This window comes from Mirounga leonina, unplaced genomic scaffold (genome assembly GCF_011800145.1).
Source record: "Mirounga leonina isolate KUSES-001 unplaced genomic scaffold, KU_Mleo_1.0 Mir_418, whole genome shotgun sequence".
Lineage (NCBI taxonomy): Eukaryota > Metazoa > Chordata > Mammalia > Carnivora > Phocidae > Mirounga > Mirounga leonina.
The window spans coordinates 4,682,332-4,702,965 of record NW_023270739.1 but is presented as its reverse complement, the minus strand read 5'-3'; the positions used below and the strand labels follow the sequence as shown (position 1 = coordinate 4,702,965).

At 39.2% G+C, this 20,634-nt stretch overlaps 1 protein-coding gene across 3 annotated transcripts in view; it reads left to right on the top strand.

Annotated features, from left to right (window-relative positions):
• The window catches only part of XPNPEP3 (X-prolyl aminopeptidase 3), a 74,198-nt gene extending 56,825 nt beyond the window's left edge, over positions 1-17,373 (top strand). For 2 of the 3 annotated variants that reach the window (XM_034987442.1, XM_034987443.1), the window contains 4 exons: positions 3,245-3,330; positions 13,691-13,871; positions 14,933-15,053; positions 16,490-17,372. In XM_034987442.1, the coding sequence (XP_034843333.1) occupies positions 3,245-3,330; positions 13,691-13,871; positions 14,933-15,053; positions 16,490-16,656 (555 nt within the window). In that variant the 3' untranslated portion in view covers positions 16,657-17,372. Of the gene's footprint in view, positions 1-3,244; positions 3,331-13,690; positions 13,872-14,932; positions 15,054-16,489 lie in introns of all 3 variants that reach the window. The other variant, XM_034987441.1, reaches the window with a different exon arrangement.
• Positions 17,374-20,634: the final 3,261 nt, after the last annotated feature.

The following is a 20,634-nucleotide window of genomic DNA, read 5'->3' as shown; positions in this document are numbered from 1 at the left end:
GTTTTCCTAAGTTGTTAAATGTATCATATATTAAAAACAATAAATATAATGTACTGTTTAAAAACAATTGAATGAATAACCATATATCTATCATCTAGGATGAGAAGAACATTAGTAGTCCCCTGGGCAAGCTCAAGCACATTCCCCTTTCTGTCTCCTACCATCTTTTGTTTTAATCATTTTTGTTGTTTTTCTTCATAATTTTACCATCAGTGTGTCTATTCTTAAATAATATATTGCCCGTTCTTAAAAAACTGGAGAATAAGCTCCAGTGTAGCCATCCAAGGAGAGAAAAGTATTCCCATTATTAGATAAATTGGCCCGAGAGGATGTAAGTTGAGAACTTCTAGGTCATAGTCTTGCTTTGGTTATCCGAAAGCTTACAAGGGCTTTTTCTGGTGAAGTCTGTGGGCAAGGTCCTCAACAAGCTGTGAGAAATGCAGGGTACCGTTGGGGCATCTGGGAGAGCTCTAGTGTGGACTCAGTAGTAGGCATCTGATAGAAATGTCGTCAGAACAGGCTGCCCTGTGCTTCTGCCTCTAACCACAGCTATATGGCACTCTCAGCAAGAGGCCAAGACAGAGCCCTTCTGACAGTTTGTTTAGATTTACATGCATATTCACCTTTCCCTCTTACATCTTAGATGGCCCTCCGGGGATCAGCTTTCTTCAACCTGAAGAAAACCCTTTAGATGAAGGTCTGTGGCTGATAAAATTTTCTATTTTTCTTTAGTCAAAATATCTTTATTTCATTCTCAATTCTTGATGATGGCTATGCCAAGGAAACTATCCTAGATTCTTTTCAATCATCATCTTTAGTATATCATTCCCGTTTCTTCTGACTTTCAGTGTTGCAGATTAAAACCAAACAAACGAGGGGCTTCTGGGTGGCTCAGTCAGTTAAGCATCTCCCTTCGGCTCAAGTCATGATCCCAGAGTCCTGGGATCCAGCCTGGCATCACGCTCCCTACTCAGTGGGGAATCTGCTTCTCCCTCTGCCCCTCCCCCTGCTTGTGCTTGTGCTCATGGGCTCTCCCGCCCCGCTCACTCTCAAATAAATAAAAAAAATCTTTAAAACAAAATAAAAACAAACAAAAATATTAATTATCATTCCTTATGGGAAATCTCTTTGCTTTGACTACTTTAAGATTTCTTTTCCTTTGGGGAGGGCGCCTGGGTGGCATCCAACTCTTGATTTCGAAAAGCTCAGGTCATGACCTCAGAGTCCTGAGATGTAGCCCCATCGTGGGCTCAGTGCTCAATGTGGAGTCTGCTTAAGATTCTCTCTCTCCCTCTGCCCCTTCCCCCACCACTTGCGCATATATGTGCTCTCTCTAAAAACCGAATAAATAAATAAATAATAATTTTTTTTTAAGTTTTCTTTTCCTTTGGTATTTTTCAGTTTTATTGTGTCTAAGAGTAGATTTATTTTTACATACAGTCGTTATGATACCTTCCCCCTCTCGAATCTGCATTCATGTCTTCATCAGTTCTAGGAAATTCTCAGACACTGGTGTAAATACGTCTCTCCTACATTCTGTTCACTCCTTCAGCAACTTCAGGTAGATGTGTGTTAGACCTTTTTCTGTTTCCAGCAAGCTAACTTTCGTGTTTACATTTGCCTTGTCTCTCTGTCATATTCTAGGGGACTTGGGTATGTCTGTCTTCCAGGAAGCCAGTTTCCCTTTGGTTATCTAATCTGCTTCTTCAGCCATCCACTGAGAGATTGACTTCAGAAGTTGTTTTTTCTTTCTTTCTGGTTCCTTTCAAATCAGCATAGTTCTTTTCTTCTTCTTTTTTTTTTTTTTTGGTTGTAAAAAAGTCTTTTTACTATTACTGAATACTGATATTCCAAGAACAATTGAAAATATACAAGTACTGCAAATTATCCCTATGCTACAAGATTTTTAGGAAGAAAGAGAAAAGATTATAAATTTTATATCCCCAACTATGGCCATTCCTCCCTTATTTAGGTTGTGACTCTCTTAGTGTATTGTGAAAAATTCTTGTGAGACCACAGCATAGTTCTTTTCAATTGAATTTTCAATTCATCTTTGTGGTTCTGTTCCTTATCCCTTTAAACATCTCATGATAGCTATTTTGTATCTAGTCATTCCCTTACCTGAAGTCCTGGAAGATCTAAATTTGGTATATGTTGTTCCTGCTGACTCTCACGTACAATGACCTACCTTGTGTGCTTGACGACCTTTGGTTGTGAGCTCACATTTATTTACTTGATGTTATTTTTTGGAAATCATGCCAGCCCAAATTTGAGGGAAATTTCCTCCAGAACTTGTTTGAATGTGCTTTTGCCAAAAGATAAGTGGTCCTAATGACCTGGGACTCTTGTATCCCCTATGGGAATCCTGGATTAATGTGAGAATCGCTGGCTCATTATCCCCACTTTTTGCTGCAGGACCTCAGGGCAACATCTCCTTTTATATGTATACTGTACCACTTACCTTATCACTACTCTCAGCTCTAGTTTCAGTTCTGGGGTATCTTTTTTCAAGAGAGAAAAAGTCCTTAAGACCTCTCTTACATTATGTAATGTCAACCTTTCATAAAATATATCTGTATCCAGGATCTAGTTGTTTTCTAACAAGAAATGTACTCTGTCATTTTGCCAGAAACAAAACCCACATCCATTCGTCAAAGTCGCCATTATTAAATATATATACCCATTGAACCATTATTCTACTACATGCCAAGTTGTGTGTTTATTTATACATAAATAAGATGTACCCTGTCTTCAAGGACATAAATAGGTAGTTTCAATATAATATGACAAGTAATAAGAGAGAGATAAACCTAAAGTTTTTTTCTTTCCCCATATGTATTGTGATGGGGAGCAAAAGGGGAAATGATATTCTAAAGTTAAATGGTTAAGGGTAATCATATTTGAATAAGGCCCTGGATACCAACTTATATAGGAATTTTAAACATAATGGTGATAATGATACCATTTATGATGTGCTATTTACACCTAGTAATTCAGACCTAAGCAGTGTGGTTCCAGTGTGGGCCTATGCATTACTGTGCAACAGACACTTTCTTGAGTCATGTGAATTCATTTGAAAAATTGAGATGCTGTTTCTTATAAGAAGGAACCAGAGAAGATTAGTCTCCTTTAAGTTAACTTTTTAAATATATATATAAAATGAAAGACACCAAGAGTTTAAATTAGAAAAAACAACTGACAGTCATAAGGTCACCTACTTTGACATATCATACTTTTGTTGCAGGATGGGGAAATGGTGCTGCTGGATGGAGGTTGTGAGTCTTCTTGCTATGTGAGTGACATAACCCGTACCTGGCCTGTCAATGGCAGGTAGGACTTTTACAGATCCCATTGCTTCTTAGGAGTATGAGTTGGAATATGGGTATATTAGGAATAAATGACTGAAAAATATACAGGTCCCCTCTAGCTCAGGTTAATTGCCTTTGCAAAACTCCTGATTACTTTCTAAGACTGTTTTATTCACCAAATCATAGGATCAGTCTTCTAGACACACCTAGTTAACACACACACATTCACATTTAAAAAAGTAAATTTGAGGGGTGCCTGGCTGGCTCAGTCAGTGGAGCATGTGACTCTTGATCTCGAGCTTGGGGTTCAGGCCCCATGTTAGGTGTAGAGATTACTTAAAAATAAAATCTTTAAAAATAAATAAATAAAATAATTTGGAGTTTTTATTTTCTGATTACAAAAGTAATCCAGTTTTCAGTTAAAAAAAAAATCACTAGACATGGAAGAATCAGGAAAAGAATCAGAAAATGACCCATAATCAAGAAAAATAGTCAATAAAAGCAGATCCTGAATAACCCTAAGATTTCAGTTAGTAGACAAGGACTTTAAAGCAGCTATTATAGATATGTTCACAGAGTTAAAGGAACATATATAAGTACAATGAGTGAACCAATGGAGAGTCTCAGTAAGAAATAACCAGACATTCTGGGGAGATGGTAGCAAAAGCATAGTTTTTTGCTCTCTCCAAATTGGCAAATAATAATAGAGCTACTAAGTAACAAAACCAAACACTGGGTGATAGGATATCACTTAAACTGTAAAATGCAAACAGTTATGAATATACTGCACAACTACAAGGCCTGGATGGTATCAGTATCTGTGTGGAAGAAAGAAGGAGGCAACGGTAGTAGAGGAAGCTATCTGACGTACCTGCGAACAAAGGAACTCACAGATAACCAACAGATATTCACTGGAAAGAATGGTGAGCCAATTTGAAAACAGAAACTGAAAATGGGAAAGATTTGTCACTCCAGAGGCCTGAGGAAGTTTGAGGGTGCTATGCTCCCTTCTAAGAAGAAACTGCTGGAAGTAGAATCGAAAGTAAGCAAGTTAAGGACAAGAGAGAAGAAGGAATTGAAATACCCAAATCAGAGAGGGGGAGAGGAATTGAAAGCAAGCTGCCATATTGTTTACCACTACACCAAAACAATAGGAGAGTAAGCTCTGTGATGTTAAAAAATCTTTACTAAAGCCTGCCTCATTCTAAAAGTTTAGGAAAATTAATTTTACATAAAATAAGCAACAAAAAAGTGTCTTGGTTAATCTCATACAAAGTTAATCAAAAGCAAAAAAAGGAATTAAGGAGCATATAACATCAACATCCCTACTGATAATGGAAACATACTGGAAAGACATGGCTACAAAAGAGATCAAAACAGTGACCTACTATGTTAAAGCAAGCTAGAATTTTTTAAGCACATCATTCAAGACATGAAAGAACAACACAAATCAAAACTGGAAATTTCAGAAACAAGGTGACAATACTCAGGAAAGAACTAGAAATAAAATAAAAAATCATACCAGAAAAAAGACTGGGTTGAAAGGTACACACTAACAATGAAGCACAATAAAGCCTTAACAACAAATAGGAAGGATGAAAGGGAAGAAAAATTTAAAAATCAAAATGAAATAAAGAGAAAAAAGATTACAGGGAAAATGACAAATATTTAAAATAAGCAAAGAAGTTAGAGCATACACATAAAGGAAGCTCTGAAGAAGAAAACGAAAGCATGGAAACAGAACATATCCTAAAAACTATAATTCAATAAAATTTTCCTGAAATGAAAAAAATTTTGAAACTACTTTTGAAAGAGCACATCATGTACCTGAGAATATCAGCCCAGAAAAAGCAACACCAAGACATATTCTAGTAAAATTCTGAACCTACAAGAAAAATTCCTTTGGGATCCAGAAAAAAAGAACATGTGATTTATAAAGGAAAGGAAATTAGATTATCAGACTTTCAAAAGCAATGCTTTATACAAGTAGAAAATAGAGTAACATATTAGAGATACTCAAAGAACAAAAGTGTAAGCCAAAGACTTTATATGCAGCAAAAGCAACTTTCAGCTGTAAAGGGCACAGATTGTTATGTAGAAACTTAAGGCTTCCTCCCATGAGGAATCTGCTAGAGCTAGAGCTATGTGATCCAGTATGACACCTAGTCACCAGTCCCATGGGACTACTTACATTTAAATTAATATCAAATCAAATTTACACTAGTTTTTTACTTGAACTGGCCACATTTAGCACATGTTGCTAGTGGGTACCATATTGGACAACAGATACACAGGAAAACACATCAGCACAGGAAGGTTTATTGGTCAGTACTGCGCTAGAGCATGAGCTTCAGTTGACCAAAGTGACTAGAGACACTGACATAAGGATTGCTGGTGAACATGAGAAACAGTTCACTGTAGAACTAAGACTAAGTGAATCTAAGAGGAAGAGAGCGTTGTAGTAATAGCTGTATGCTCTGATCATGTAGAGTAGTACAACATTTTTTTAAATGGAGAATGGGAGGAGCATATAAAAAAAAAAAAACCCTCAGTATTTCCAGCAGTTATATTTGTTATAATATCTGTATTGTTATTCTGAAATTAAGAGGGGCACCTGGCTGGCTCAGTCAGAAGAGCATACAACTCGTGATCTCAGAGTCATGAGTTCAAGCCCATGCTGGGTGTTGAGATTACTTAAATAAACAAGCAATGAAAATAAATAAATAAATACAAACAAAAGAGTAAGAGATAATTTTAATTCTTCTTCCTTGTGCCCTTGAAAACCAGGATGCATGGTATGGAAGGAAAAAAGTAAATGAAATATAGAGGTTACATAAAAGCTCTATCATCTCAAATTTTAATTGAAGTATCAGTGTGAACTCAAATGATTTTTTTTCTTTTTTTTTTTTTAAGATTTTATTTATTTGACAGAGAGAGACGCAGCGAGAGAGGGAACACAAGCAGGGGGAGTGGGAGAGGGAGAAGCAGGCTTCCCGCGGAGCAGGGAGCCCGACGCGGGGCTCAATCCCAGGACCCTGGGATCATGACCTGAGCCGAAGGCAGACGCTCAACGACTGAGCCACCCAGGCCCCCCGATTTTTTTTTCTTTATATGATTTTTCCCCTTCCCTTTTCTGTCCACCGAGAAGGCTAGAAACTATGACCAACTTAGTAGCAATGAGTATCACCAGTGCCCTGATTATGATCTTGAAATACAATTTTTCCCTAAAATAAATGAGAGCTTCTTGGAGAGTTGGCTGACTCCAGGTCTGGATCAGGAAATTTATAAGATGAAGCCTGGAACATCTTAGAATACCAGATAGCAGGGGCGGCTGGGTGGCTCAGTCATTGGGCATCTGCCTTCAGCTCGGGTCGTGATTCCAGGGTCCTGGGATCGAGCCCCGCATCGGGCTCCCTGCTCCGCGGGAAGCCTGCTTCTCCCTCTCCCACTCCCCCTGCTTGTGTTCCCTCTCTCACTGTGTCTCTCTCTGTCAAACAAATAAAATCTTTAAAAAAAAAAAAAAAAGAATACCAGGTAGCAAGGAAATGAGCAAAAACCAGTAGCGTCCTGTCAAAAAGACTCAGGAACCAACTTGAAGAGGTCCCACAGATCAAAGATAGGAAACTTTGAGCTTTGATAATGGTAATAACTTAAATCCATCAAATAAACTCAAATTCATGAATTCATAATGTAACTTTCTTATAATAGTAATTTTTAAAAAATTGTTCATCTTCAGAGGATGATGGGAATCAATTCATTATTTTGAAAAGTGGTAAATAGGGGTGCCTGGATGGCTCAGTCGGTTGGGCATCTGCCTTCAGCTCAGGTCATGATCCCAGGGTCCCAAGATCGAGTCCCACATCAGGCTCCTTCCTTGCTCAGTGGGGAGCCTGCTTCTCCCTCTGCCTGCCGCTCCCCCTGCTTGAGCTTTCTCTCTGACAAATGGATGAATAAAATCTTAAAAAAAAATGTTTTTTTTAAAGTGGTAAATAAAAGAATCAAGTATTCGTCCTACCTTTTATGTATAAACTCTGTCACTAGATAACCAAATAGATTAGAGGAAATATCTCTTTAAAAATATTCCATGAAATGAATGAAAAGGAAATTATAGAATTAAAATTATTACCATTTTGCAACACCCATTAATGTATAGATGTAAGCACTTAAGGATCCGTGGCTGCTAAGATCACAAAAAGAGGCAATCAGATATTATGTGCCTCCTATAATTTTGCCAAGTACTACATATAGCCAGCCTTGCCAAAGGGATTGAACCTGAGTCCGACTCATTCTTGGGATCCAGCTGCCAATTTGTGAGAAATAAGAAAGACAATGGAATATGTTGAACTACACCAAGGGGGTGTGTATTCGTCAGCTCAGGTTGCCATAACAAAATACAACAGACTGGGTGTTTTAAACAACAGTTCTGAAGGCTGGGAAGTTCAAGATCAGGGTGCTGGCAAGGTAGGTTTCCTCCTGGCGCCCCTTCTCTTGGCCTGTAAGCAGCTGCCATCTTGCTGTGTGCTCACATGACCTCTTCTACACGAAGAGACAGAGGGAGAGAAAGCAAGCTCTGTGGTGCCTTATAAGGACACTAATTCTATCAGAGCAGGGCCCCACCCTTATGATCTCATATAACCTTAGTTACTTCCTTTAGAGGCCTCATCTCTAAATACAGCCACACTAGTGGTTAGGACTTCAACATATGAATTTTGGGGAGACACAGACTTCCATTCCGTAATGCAATTAGCAAAATCTAGACTGTGATAAACCCTGTTTGTCAAACAGTCTGGATTCTTTAATACATACAAGGAAATGAAAAAGGATAGAAAAAGGAACCTGTCGACTAAAAGAGACTTAAAAGGCATATCAAATTTGTTTAAAATAAGCAGGAAGAAAATTGTCCTGGGATGCATATTTGGGTTATAAAGCATTTTTTTATACAAGAAATGGGGAGTGACTGCTAATGGATATGGGAGTGAGGAGGGTTGCATGAAAATATTCTGGAATTAGATAGTGATGATGGTTGCATAAGCATATTTGTGAAAATATAAAACCATTGAACTGTACACTTTTTAAAATGGGTGAATTTTATGATATACAAATTATATCAATAAAAATGAGAAACAAGTACATAGAAATAAAAAATCACAAGGTGGGGCACCTGGTTGGCTCAGTCAGAAGAGCATCCAATTCTTATCTCGGGGTCATGAGTTCAAGCCCCACATTGGTTGTAGAGATTACTTAAAAATAAGATCTTTTATTATTTTTTTTTAAACATTGATTACTGGACATAGGTTTGTGCTTTTTTAAAAAAGATTTTTATTTATTTATTTGACAGAGAGAGACACAGTGAGAGAGGGAACACAAGCAGGGGGAGTGGGAGAGGGAGAAGCAGGAGAGGGAGAAGCAGGCTTCCCGCAGAGCAGGGAGCCCGATGCGGGGCTCGAACCCAGGACCCTGGAATCATGACCTGAGCCGAAGGCAGATGCTCAACGACTGAGCCACCCAGGCGCCCCAAGATCTTTTAAAAATAAATAAGTAAATATAAAAAACCACAAGGAAATGATAGCTGTGAAAGTTAGGATAATGGTACATACTGAGAGAATTGTAATAGTTATGAAGCACATAGAAGGGACTTCTGTGATAATTGGCCAAGTTCCATCTTTTATCTGACTAGTCAACCTTACACTAATTTCTTAATATTTGTGTGGCTTTCTGTATCTGTAAAGTTGAAAAGTATAATAACTGAAATGGAGAATTCACTAGATGGACCTTACAGCAGATTGGAGGCAGAAGGCAAGTGAACTAGAAGAAAAATAGAAATTATCTAGTCTGGGGGCACCTGGGTGGCTCAGTCGTTGAGTGTCTGCCTTCAGCTCCGGTCATGATCCCAGGGTCCTGGGATCGAGTCCCACATCAGGCTCCCGCTCCGTGGGAAGCCTGCTTCTCTCTCTCCCACTCCTCCTGCTTGTGTTCCCTCTCTCGCTGTGTCTCTCTCTGTCAAATAAATAAATAAAATCTTAAAAAAAAAAAAAGAAATTATGTCTGAAGAACAGAAATATATTGTAGAAGAATGAAGAGAACCTCAGAGACTTCTGAGACATTTTCAAGCAAATTAACATACATCTAATTGGAGACTCAGAAATTGAACAGAGAACAGAGCAGAAAAAACCTTTGAAGAAATAATGGCCCAAAACTTCCCAAGTGTGGTGAAAGACATCAACTTTAGATGTGAATGACATTGTTTTTTTTTTTTTTTTTTAAAGATTTTATTTATTTGACACAGAGAGACACAGCGAGAGCGGGAACACAAGCAGGGGGAGTGGGAGAGGGAGAAGCAGGCTCCCCGCTGAGCAGGGAGTCCGATGCGGGGCTCGATCCCAGGATCCTGGGATCATGACCTGAGCCGAAGGCAGACGCTTAACGACAGAGCCACCCAGGCGCCCCTGTGAATGACATTATTAACCACCTTAATTACATTGACATTTGTAGAACACTATTCCCAACAACTGCAGAATACATACTCTTTTCAAATACTTATGGAACATCACCAAAACCATTTGCTGGACCATAAAATGAGTCTTAATGAGTTTCAGAAGACTGAAGTCTTATAAAATGTGATCTCTGACTACAATGGAATTAAATTAGAATGTCATAATAATACGATATTTTTAAATCTCCAAATATTTGGAAATTAGTGAATATATTTTATTTTATTTATTTATTTTTAAAGATTTTATTTATTTATTTGAGAGAGAGAGAATGAGAGAGAGCACATGAGAGGGGGGAGGGTCAGAGGGAGAAGCAGACTCCCCGCTGAGCAGGGAGCCCTATGCGGGACTCGACCCAGGGACTCCAGGATCATGACCTGAGCCGAAGGCAGTCGCTTTAACCAACTGAGCCACCCAGGCACCCAAGTGAATATATTTTAAATAACCAGTGGGTCAAAGAAGAAACCACAAGGGAAAGGGAAGAAACCACAAAGTACTTCAAATCAGTGATAATAAAAATACTATATATCAAAATGTGTCACATAGAACTACAGCAGAAATTTATATGTAGCTTTAAATGCTTACATTAAAAGAAAGGTTTGAAATCAATAATGTAAACTTCCACCTTAGAAAGCTATTAAAAAGATGAGCAAATTGGGCGCCTGGGTGGCTCAGTTGGTTAAGCGACTGCTTTCGGCTCAGGTCACGATCCTGGAGTCCCTGGATCGAGTCCCGCATCGGGCTCCCTGCTCGGCGGGGAGCCTGCTTCTCCCTCTGACCCTCCCCCCTCTCATGTGCTCTCTCTCTCTCATTCTCTCTGTCTCAAATAAATAAATAAAATCTTTAAAAAAAAAAAAAAAAAGATGAGCAAATTAAAACCAGAGTAAGCAGGAGGAAAGAAACAAGATAAGACCAAAATATCAATGAAATAGGAAAAAGATAGTGAGTAGAGAAAATTAACAAAGCCAAATGGTTGTTCCCTAAATAGATTAATAAAATTGATAAACTCCCTTGCAAGATAAAAAAAAGAGAAGACAAATTACCATAATCAGGAATGAAAGAGGGTATATCACTATAAGTCTTACAGAGATCAAAAGGATAATAAGGTAGGGGTGCCTGGGTGGCTCAGTTGGTTAAGCATCCAACTCTTGATCTCAGCTCAGGTCTTGATCTCAGGGTTGTGAGTTCAAGCTCCATCTTGGACTCCACGCTAGGCTTGGAACCTACTTAAAAAATAAATAAAGGATAATGTAATGTGAACAACTATGGGTAGTCCTTATTGTTAGTCACAGAGCAAATGCAAATTAAGCCTCTGCATATGCACTAGAATGGCTAAACTTAGAAAGACTAAGCATATCAAGTGTTGACAATGATGCAGTGCAACTGGAACTCTCAGACATTGCTCGTGGTGACATAAAATGCTACAGTACTTTGGGAAAAAATTTGCTAGTTTCTTATTAGAAACAAACACTGATTCCTTGGCCTAACAAACCCACTTCTGGGTATTGATCAAAGAGAAATGAAAATGTGTCCACAAAAACACTTGTACAAGAATACTCAGAACAGCTTTATTCATAGTAGCCCAAAATTGGAAACAACCTAAATGTCCATCAACAGGAGACTGAATACACAAGTTGTGGTTTATTCATACAGTAGAATATCACTTAGCAATAAAAAGCAACAAACTACTGATTGAACCAACACCATGATGGATCATACAGACATAGTACTCGGTGAAGAAAGCTTAACACAAAAGAGTATATATTGTATGATTCCATTTATACATATGATTCCATTTATATGATAGAAAACTAAGGTGAAAATAATCAGAACTCCTCTCATGCTGTCTCTCAATTCTCTCTCTCTCAAATCTTTTTTTTTTTTTTTAAGATTTTATTTATTTGATAGAGAGAGACACAGCGAGAGAGGGAACACAAGCAGGGGGAGTGGGAGAGGGAGAAGCAGGCTTCCTGCCGAGCAGGGAGCCCAATGCGGGGCTCGATCCCAGGACTCTGGGATCATGACCTGAGCTGAAGGCAGACGCTTAACGACTGAGCCACCCAGGTGACCCTCGAATAAATCTTTTAAAAAAATAAAAATATAAAATAATCAGAACAGCCTTTGCCTCTGGGTGTGGGAATACTGATTAGAATAACAGTGAGGAAACTTTCTGTGTCATGATGGGAATATGGATCTGGATCAGTCAGAGTTCTCCAGAGAAACAGAACCATTAGGATATATTATGTATGTGGGTATATGTGTAGGTAGGTTGGTTGATTGCTTTTTAAGGAATTGCGAATGCAGTTGGGGCTGGCATGTCTGCATTTTGTGAGGTAGGCCAGCAGGCTAGAAACTCAAGCAAAAAATAGATGTTGCAGATGTGGGAATTCCTTCTCTAGTATAGCAAGACAGTTCTGGCATTTGAATTCATTTAGTGTAGGCTACCTTTTAATGTGTGTTTCAGCCAACCAACCAAATAGACTGTTAGAGCCTTATTTGACCCTGGAGCTGCAACACTGAATCCAGAATCTCTGCTTAATGGACTTATATCAATACATTCAGCCTTATCCAACTTTATGTTCCTTCCATCATTATCCTGCAGTGTTCATATACATTCCCACACATATTCCTAGATTTTTGTCTGTGTAAATAGGAAAAATCACATCGGTTTTTGTTTTGTTTTGTTTTGTTTGTTTGGATTATAGTGCACCTCCTGGTGGGTCACACTTTATACCTAACCTTTTAGGGCCTGCTGAGAGTAGAATCTGATCATAGGTCTAGAACCATCTGCTAAGGCAGCTACCTCATGGGAGGTTCCTGTAGGTTCTCAGTCAAAATAGAGTGAATCTCCTTAGCTGGGGGGTAGAAGGGCTGCTTCGACTGGCAAAGACGCAACCAAATTTAGGGCTCAATGTTCCCAGCTTTATTGGGATCAGTACATCCATTTGTCAAAATTGTAAAGCTCAGATTTCTGTACTTCAGTATATATAAAATTTACATGAAAAAAAAACTTAACTCTTTAGTAATACTGTGGTGGGTTGGAATATAGGTACATTTATAGATGACACAAATATAACAGTGTTGCTAATGGCTGAACCTGGAGATGGATATGAAGGTGTTCATTATTCAATTATATTGTTATTTTAACCATTCTTATTAGGGGACATTTAGAGTGTGTCATAATTATAAAAAAAAAAACTGACTGTTTTTATATATTCAGCTTTTTTTTATTTCAAGTATTTTCTTAGGATGGAATCTTAGAGCAGAATTATAAGCTCAAATTTTATGAGTATCATTATTAAGGCCCTTCATTTAATTGGCTATACTAATTTGCACGGCCATCAACAGTGTAGAAAATCCATATCATATACTATGCCAGCTTAATATTTTCTCATTTTTCCCCATGACTGCTAAAGAAATTATTATTCTAAGGACACCTAGAAACTACATGTTACTAGTAGCCAAAGTATCTACTAGTTTATCTCATGACATCTGCTTTACCTACAGGAAGTGGATGCCTTTGTTTTGGTTTGTTGTTTGTTTGTTTATGGTAAAAAAAAAAAAATGGAATGGACCAAGGGTGAGCTTGATCTGGCCCTCCCATTGCACTCATGGCTGGGTTGAGTGTGTCTGCTAGCCTCACCTTATGTATAGCTGCTGATCATTTGAGAGATAGACTATTGCTGCCCCAGCTTGAAGAGTTACTGCTCTTCTTGTTGAGTGTTGAGGGCACAGTTAAGGTCCTGTCAGTACTGATATACTGGTACTGATGTAGTAATCAACAGTGCCCCATCATCAGCACCTTGGAGTTTTCCTAATCAAATTTAGAAGCAAACTTCCTGCAATATCAGATTATTCCAGATGTGAGTTATTTGGTTTTCCTGTCCCCAGGTTCACAGCACCTCAGGCAGAACTCTATGAAGCTGTTCTAGAGATACAGAGAGACTGTCTGACCCTCTGCTCCCCTGGGACAAGCTTGGAGAACATCTACAGCTTGATGCTCACACTGATTGCACAGAAGCTAAAGGAGTTGGGGATCGTGAAGAACATTAAGGGAAATAATGCCTTCAAGGTACTGCCCCTCTTTTGACCCCGGCTCTCAAAAACACCTGATGTGCTGCTGGGTTTTTATCCTGTGGAAAACTAATTAGATTTAGAAATGGTCTTTGTGATCTTCATCTATAAGAGGGATATAGAGTGAACATGGATTAAAACAAAAGGAGTCAGTACTTACTTCTCCCAGAAGATGGCAGCACATTCTAGTTCGTTGCATCCTGTATGAGTAGCTCAATCTGCAGAAAATGAAGTCTGGTGCCGACAGGGTGGAAATGGACACAAAAAAAGGAGAAGAGGTTAACTCTCAATCCCTTTGTGGCGATTTTGAAAAGATAGAAGTCGTGGGGGAGGGTGTTTGTTGCTTCAGTGACATTGGTGAGATGAACAGTATCCCCAAGGGCCATGTCTTTAGTGAATTTCATCTGCATCCAAAATGTAATGATGTTCAGTTAGAATGTAAAACCTTACCTTTAAATTAAGATGCCAGGTGGCCTCACCAAACAGACCATTAAGGCATCTCATCTCCAAGTTTAGGCTGCCAGGTTTTCTTTTATCAGTAGGAAAGACATTATAAATTCCTCCTGCTGAAGCCAACAAATCTAATTAACGGATAGGAATATCAACCCGGTAAATGCCTAATAATTACTGTGTTAATTTGATGTTCTGTGCCTACTCCACAAGTTGCCATGAGTTCCTCAGGGTCTCCAGAGCCGGCTTTCTGACAAGGACTTATGAACACTGAAAAGAGAACTGTTCTAACATAATCATCCTCCCTCCCCCAAGAAAAGAGGTTTTCATTTGCCGTAGACATTACTGGGGTTACCCAAGTCAGCATGTGTGTAGTATATTAAGTAATGGGAAAGGAAATGTGGATTAGTTCAAAGGCCATCAGTAGAGTTGCATTCAAGAGGTAGCAGTTTATCAAGTCTCTTGAGCATTAGCCCGAGGGTAGGTTAAACCGCAAAATGGCAGAAACGTGCGGGAAGTATTAACACATATCTCACTGACTTACTCATGTTTAGCTTTCCCCTTAAGGCGTCATTGCGCTAATAACACTGTGGTGATTACCTTTTCCAGGCTGCTCGAAAATACTGCCCTCATCATGTTGGCCATTACCTCGGGATGGATGTCCATGACACTCCAGACATGCCCCGTTCCCTCCCTCTACAGCCTGGTATGGTAATCACGGTGGAGCCAGGTAAGGGCAGGTGCTAGCAGCCTCTGATCCCTCGGGACACATAATAGTAGCAGATAGAAGGTAAATGTTGTTTATTTTTACCTGAACCAACATAGTTAAATTAGGAGAGACAGGAAAATGGATTTCTTCAGTGTAGATGGGAACTTTTAGATTTTTTTCTTGAGCTTTCTTATCTGACATCACACAATTTGTTTAATCTGACTTCTCCAATAAAAAACAGACGGGGAATACTTTTTACAAGTAGATATTAAGAAATAAATCTTTTTTATACCCTGCCTTTGCCAGGGCCAATTTATGCTAGTGTCCTGTGCGGTGGTGGGCTGCTCACACCTCTGAGGCCCAGGTGCTTCCCTGCAGAAAGCTACTCAAACTCACCATGTTTCACTCTGCAAACTGCACTGAACTGTCCACATTACTCTCCTTCGGATCTAAGTCCTTTTTCCTGAGCTTCAGAGAAAGGTGGTGATCTATGGCTGCCCAGCTTGATGATGCTGGGCAGTGGGCAGAATTCAGCAGAGAAGTGGTGGTCACAGTGGAGTGTAAGGATTGATGTTAAAAGAATAATTTTTAAATACTCTGTTTTTGTTACGAAAATGGATTTCAGCTGTAGATTTCAAGTGTTTTCCTCTCTAAATTATAGAAATTATAGCTGGGACCTGACTTTGTTATACTACCCAGTCCTGCATTGCTATCTGTGGCCTTATGTACTATTCATTCCAATCTGGTTGGTGCATGGGTGCTTCCTTAGGCTTTGGCTACATATTCCTTCACTGATCTTTTTCTTTTTATCACAGGGTAGCATCTGTGAGTATAATGGAGGACGTTTCCAGTTTCTTAAATATGAAAAGACATGTTCTTGTCTGACTTTGTGATTAGAAAGGGTACCTTGGGCTCTTAGAATTTTCCAAATGTTCCTTAAAGTCTTCCTATTTCTTATTCTGCATCGTATGCATCAGTTACATTTATGGCTTCTTTGAGTATCTCTGCAGCTTGTTGTTCAGGCTAAGTGGGTTTTTTTCAATATATTTTAAAATGCTTTATATCCCTATTTTAGCAGTTCCCTTTTCCCAAGGGATGATTAGGCAGAGAAAGAATGCATTTATATAATCTACTGGTTCCCAGCATATGTTGACGTACTCATAAGTAACTTTAGTGGCCTGTTTAAACCACCAGAATATGACAGAATCATGATAGAGCCTGTAGTCTGGTATACAAAACAACTACAGCAATAGTTCTAGCAGCCAACATTTATTGACCATTATGTCACACACTTTTACGTATATGTACTATCCCATTTAATATCCACAGTTCTAGGTAGATACTCTCAGGATCACAGTTTTACAGATCAGTTGTAGCACAGAGAGGTTAGCTTGCTTGTCCCAAATCATCCAGTTACTGCCACTTAGGAACAGCACATTCTTTTTTCTACTTTTTAGGCATTTATATTCCAGAGGATGACAGAGATGCCCCAGAGAAGTTTCGTGGTCTTGGTGTACGAATTGAAGATGATGTAGTGGTGACTCAGGATTTACCCCTCATCCTTTCTGCAGATTGCCCCAAAGAGATGAATGACATCGAACAGATATGCAACAGGGCCTCTTGACCCTCTTTGCAGCCCACGTGCCTCTCAGGTTTAGAGGCGGTATACGTCTGCATCTGTGCATGTTTGCCGACTGAGCGTCTCTGCGTGTATGTTTCTACACATGTTCCATTTGGGAGTGTGGCAACTGTATAGAATGTATGAAATTGCGTATGTGATATTTAAGTAGCTAAAAATCTGGAAAATTGAATTTTTGAACAGTATGTTACTACAACTTTAGTAACATTAACTCTGTACAATTAATGACCAAGGCAGGTTTAATTTTTAAATGTACAGAAAAATCTTGATTATATGTGTCCATGCATTCCAGTTAACACAATGAAACATACAGAAAATATTCTCCTTCTCTCCAACTTTTTCCCTTTCTACACTTTTGCTGAGATCTACCTAATATCATAAGCTGTTCATGATGCTTATATTTTGAGCTAACCACCAATGTTTCTGCCTATACTAAAAGCCACCTGTCAGTGATTGTGGGTGGCCAATACATATATATCTTCCATAACTCCTATCCATCTCTTCCAGATCCTATATATCTACTGGAACCATATGAGCCCTTGTGGGCACTGGGGTCCTGCAATCCCACCATTCAGCTCCAATCCAGATTCTAGCAACACTAACTACTAAACAAAACAGTTTTTTTTTTTTTTATTCTTACGTTAATCCCCATACATTACATCATTAGTTTTAGATGAAGTGTTCCATGATTCATTGTTTGTGCATAACACCCAGTGCTCCATGCAGAATGTGTCCTCCTCAATACCCATCACCAGGCTAACCCATCCTCCCACCCCCCCTCCCCTCTAGAACCCTCAGTTTGTTTTTCAGAGTCCACAGTCTCTCATGGTTCGTCTACCCCTCCGATTTCCCCCACTTCATTCTTCCCCTCCCGCCTAAACAAAACAGTTTTGAGTTTTTCTTGCTATTTGGTTGCTTGTGGCCTGCAAAGTGTTTAGCGCTTGATGAAGGAAGAAATGGAAGAGAAAGAAAAGCATATATGTATCTGCTACATATCTACACCTCTGTCCATCTGTTCTCAATCTGAAGAAGATTCCTTTTCCAGGTATCCATGCTTTCTTTGTAGATTCTTAGTGCACTGACCCACAGAGTACACCCTTGAAGCTGCTGCCCTGGCCAAGGGTAGATCCTCTCCTTACCCTGCTGACGTCAGAGGGACGGCACCCAGGTTTCAGAGAGATGCTCCTGTTATCATTCTACAGTGTGTCTAGTGCAATATATGGAACTCACCCAGTACCTGTAAACATCCTATGATCCTTTTATTTCTCTGATATTAGCACTGGAAGGGCAGTAGTAAGGAGTCATATTTCCCCTCAACACAGCATTGGCTGCATTCATACAAGAACTCACTTTGCAGAGTGAACGGGGCTAGATTATTGCAGATGGTTTATTCAGGAGCTTCTGTCATAGAACTACTGTGCTCGCCTCCTGTAAACCTGGATATGGGCCCAAGATGTACAAAACATGCTGCTTGTTAGAGCATAAATCCGAGGGGTTTTAAGAAAGAAACGAGCTAGGGGATTAACACTCCCTGCAGTGCTAGAGGTTTGCCCATCTTATCAGGAAAACCCAAGGTACAGAGCCAAAAGCAGACAAGCAGCAGCTTCATCAGGAGACAAAGATAATGGTATAGAGCAGAGTGATACACACGCTGTCCTGCCAGTACTCACCCTTGAGTGCTCTGGCTTTGCTCAGCAGCTGTGGGAATGGGTGGCCACACAGCTGGAGTCTTGTCCCTGGGCCTGTCCTCCCCACCTCCCTCCAACTTCTCAGTCCCATGCTACTTTCTAAAATAAGGAGACTGAAAATAAATACATAACTCTAGCTTCTCACCCTCTGGGCTCCTGTGGTCCCAACAACCCTTTCCTTGGATTGAGTGTCCTTAGTTCATCTACAATCCTGGAAAAGGATTTCCTTTTCTTCCTATAAATCATTTTCTGTGGTCTTCAACTTTCTAGCTAAAAGTCTAGGTGGCTTTTATGTATAGCAGCCACCTGGACACAAAACAGACTTCTGCTTAGATTCTCGTCAAGTTCTGCAGATAAGAGTCCTGCTTAGAATGGCTGTGGCAGAATTCTTCTAGTGACTTTTAATCCCCGAGCCAAGTACATTGTCCTTTGAGTCCCGGATTAACCTCAGTAGCTAAGCGTTGCCTCAGACTATCAGAACCATCAAGAGATGGATGGCATAGTGTTTCAGGGCTGTCTGACATATTCAGGATTTGTTGAGCAGATAGCGGTGCACAGGGCAGAAATCTCATTCGTTCTTAGCCATACCACAGACAAGCCCCGCATTTCCTCCATGTCTAAGTATAATACTTTATATATGCACCAGGCTCTCCTAATGGAAACCTTAATCTTCAGAAGTCCTTCAAATGTTACACTGGGATTTTTCTCCCTCAGGTGGAGAGAGATGGTTAGGTCATTAATGATGCCATGTAAATGAAGGAAGCATAGCTCGATAGCCTCTGCTGCTTACTTTTGTGTGTTTATCTCAGAAATTTGTGTTTTTCCTCATAATCAGGAAACAGACTATTGTGTTTTTTATTTGAAATGCAGTAGTAGCAATTGCTGGAGTAGAAACCCCTCTCTTCCCACAGCCATAATATCCAAGCCAGGAAGGTACTTCTCATGGTGAATGAAAGTTCTCTCTGGGTCTTCTTTCAAAACACCTTATTTTTTCACTATCTTTGTAAGGCCAGAAAGGGAAAACTCCTACCATAGACATTATATCTTAATTTGAGAATAAGATCCATAAAATAAGAAAATCCCATGAAGTTTAATCCCATGAAGTTTAAGAAAATCCCATGAAGACATTGTAACTCATTAAAATAGAAAAATTGGACTGTGTTATATTTTTCAAAGCTGACATAACCAACATCCTCTTTAGCTTTCTTAATAATAGAAAGATTACAGATCTGATGCAGGAGTGCAGCCTCCTCCTGTGTCTGTGTCAGAGATCACAAGGACAGCACAGGGACTGCCCTGCCAGGCCAGCTGTGACCTCAGAGTCCTTTGTAACACTGTGTTTCCATTAACTGCTACCAATAAGACAAAATCGGGATTTGAGTTAGACCCTGTCCGCCATCCCTCAGCTGGCATATGAGCAATAATAGAGCTCATTTGTGTGTGAATGTGTGTTAGAAACCACGTGAGGGCCCAGGATGGGGGCAGCATAAAGGACCCTGCTTGCAAGAGATTTTTATGGTGTGGTTAATTTTTTTAAATTTTAGTTTCCCGAGGTGGGATCTGTAACCTAAAACTTAACCTGATAGTATTAAGTTTTAATCCTGGGAAAATATAATTTAAGCCGAAGTGTTTAATGTTCCTAATATAATGAGAAGGTGATACATCATTAAATGCTAACATTTAATTAGAGCAGAAGCCCATTGTCACAAAGTACATGGGTCTTCCTGGCTGCTCTTCTTACTTCTGCCTGTGTGTCACTGAGGAACTTGGGGCTCAGATCCCCACTGAAATCAAGGCCTCCTGGGGTATGCTTCATGAGGATCTGAGAGAACTGCATTCTTTGTTAGCATTTATTAATGCTTTGTATGACTTTTGTGCAATTATATAAGTTCAGTTTGGACAAAATGCTGTTACTTTTTAAGGCTCTAGCCACTGAAAATAGGTATGTCATTCCCCAACAAGGGAAAAGCATTTATTACTATAATTTTAAAAATAAATAAACTATAAAACAATAGAAAAGTATGTGGTGTGTGTGTGTGTTATTTTCAAATCTAGACTTTATAGCTTTAAATGTGAGAACATTTTGTTCTACAAAATATTTTTTATAGAGGGGCGCCTGCCATGTGACCCTTGGTCTCGGGGTTGTGAATTTGAGCCCCATAGGGGTAGAGATTACTTCAATAAATAAATATTTAAAAATATGTATTTTATTTTTTTTAAGATTTATTTATTTATTTATTTATTTATTTATTTATTTATTTATTTATTTATTTAT